At 39.4% G+C, this 2,036-nt stretch overlaps 1 protein-coding gene across 1 annotated transcript; it reads right to left on the reverse strand.

Moving 5' to 3' along the window:
- Positions 1–827: 827 nt before the first annotated feature.
- On the reverse strand, positions 828–1,763 carry LOC128068543 (olfactory receptor 8B12-like). The gene has a single exon (XM_052661670.1). The coding sequence runs from the start codon at positions 1,761–1,763 to the stop codon at positions 828–830; it is 936 nt and encodes a 311-aa protein (XP_052517630.1).
- Between the last annotated feature and the right edge of the window lie 273 nt (positions 1,764–2,036).

Consider the following 2,036-nt stretch of genomic DNA (forward strand, 5'->3'; position numbering starts at 1 on the left):
CGCCCAAAGCTATTACTCATTTGCACCATTCAGACCCTTGAAGTGAGGCTCCAAGTTCTGTCATATTAGTCAGGAAATAATGAGTGAAGCTTGTAGCCAATATTTTTAACTCTCTTAAATCTGTATATCCCTCCATTAGAAGGTCTAATAAGTTGATATGTCTATAGAACTCTATATACCACCTCAGCAGTCACTATGCTTGATTCTATATGGAACTTTATTTCCTACCCCCAAAATATTAAAACTTTTTTTATTATTTTGTCAAGACAAAATCGCCACATTTTTCACTTCCAACATTCTTACAAAAATGATGTTCCAAAAATTAACCATTGAAAAGTTGCATGACATCACTGTAAATAGAATTAGGTTTCTTTAAATGCAAAAATAAAAATCTTTGAAATGCAAATCTGCCAGAGAAAAGGTGGATCAACAAAGCATGACTAAAGGAAAGCAGAGCATAGTACATTCAAACTGAACGACCTAGATTCCAATCCCAGCTCTATCACTAGGTACATAAATGTCCATGGGCCACCTCAAAATATTTACGTGAGTCTCAGGTGTGTAATGTGTCACATGAGAGGCTGGATTAAATCATTCTTTAGACCTGTTAAAGAGTAACCCTCTATGACTATGGAAACTGTTTTCATAAAACAAAGACTGATTGAATAGATAGGCTAGAGTAAGGAGTAGAGAAATACAATGCTTACAGGCAAGTTAAAATTTTTCTCTAAATATAGAAGAGAAAGCACCAGCTGACATTTGTTTTCTTCACTGAAAAACATTTTTTTTTAACTGATAAGCAAAGCTTTGGAGTTTCTTTGTCATTTTCAAGAGAAGGTTTTTATGCTCAAGGTTTTCTTCAGGGCAACTTTAACATCTTTATTCCTCAGACTATAGATTAATGGGTTAAGCATGGGCACCACAGCAGTATAGAATACAGAGGACACTTTCCCCTGATCAAGGGGTAAAATAGAAGGTGGTTTGAGGTACATAAAAGCTCCTGACCCAAAGAAAAGAGAAACCACAATTATATGGGAGCTGCATGTACTAAAGGCTTTGGATCGGCCCTCAGTGGAGCTGATGTGGAGAATGCTAGAAAGAATGAAACCATAAGAGATAAAAATGGTCACAATGGGCACACCAATGCCAATGGTCACAACAATAAAGACCACCAGCAAATTTATGTAAGAACTGTTACAGGAGAGCTCAAGGAGGGGAATGATGTCACACATATAGTGATTGACAAGGTTGTCACCACAGAAGGTCATAAACATTATGTTTCCCATATGAGCCACTGCTCCAAACACTCCCATCCCATAGACCCCCAACAAAAGGAGTAAACACACTTGAGGAGACATGGTGACCGTGTACACCAGTGGCTTACAGATGGCGACATAGCGGTCGTATGCCATCGCCGACAGGATGTAGGATTCAGAAAAGACAAAGAAACAGAAGAAAAAGAACTGAGTCATACACCCTGCATAGGAAATGATGTTCTTCTCTAAGACAAAACCCATCAGCATTTTAGGGGTGAGGGTAGTGGAATAACTAAAATCTATGAAGGACAGGTTGAAGAGGAAAAAGTACATGGGAATATGAAGGTGAGAATTCAGTCCAATCAGCGTTATCAAACCCAGGTTCCCCACTACGGTGACCACATAGAAACACAGAAACAGGAAGAAGAGGGGGAGCTGGAGTTCTGGCTGATCTGTTAAGCCTGTGAGGATGAACTCGATCACAGAGGAGGTGTTACCTGCAGCCATTCTCCTCTAGGAGAATCTGTGAGGGAAAAAAGAAAGAGTCACTAAACAAAACAGAGGCAACATATTTTGAAAGTTACTGGAAGTTATGGAGGTGAGATGAAGAAGAAAAGAAAAGGAACACTTACTGAGCTCTAACTGGAAGCTTTTGAACTCTGGCGCTGATGAAGACTCTTGAGAGTCCCTTGGACAGTAAGGAAATCAAGCCAGTCAATCCTAAAGGAAATCAACCTCGCATAGTCATTGGAAAGACTGATGTTGAAGCTGAAGCTCTAA

The sequence above is a fragment of the Budorcas taxicolor genome, chromosome 25 (genome assembly GCF_023091745.1).
Source record: "Budorcas taxicolor isolate Tak-1 chromosome 25, Takin1.1, whole genome shotgun sequence".
Lineage (NCBI taxonomy): Eukaryota > Metazoa > Chordata > Mammalia > Artiodactyla > Bovidae > Budorcas > Budorcas taxicolor.

Coding starts and splice junctions, on each gene's coding strand:
- LOC128068543 (XM_052661670.1), bottom strand. CDS start 1,763: ATGGCTGCAGGTAACACCTCCTCTGTGATCGAGTTCATCCTCACAGGC.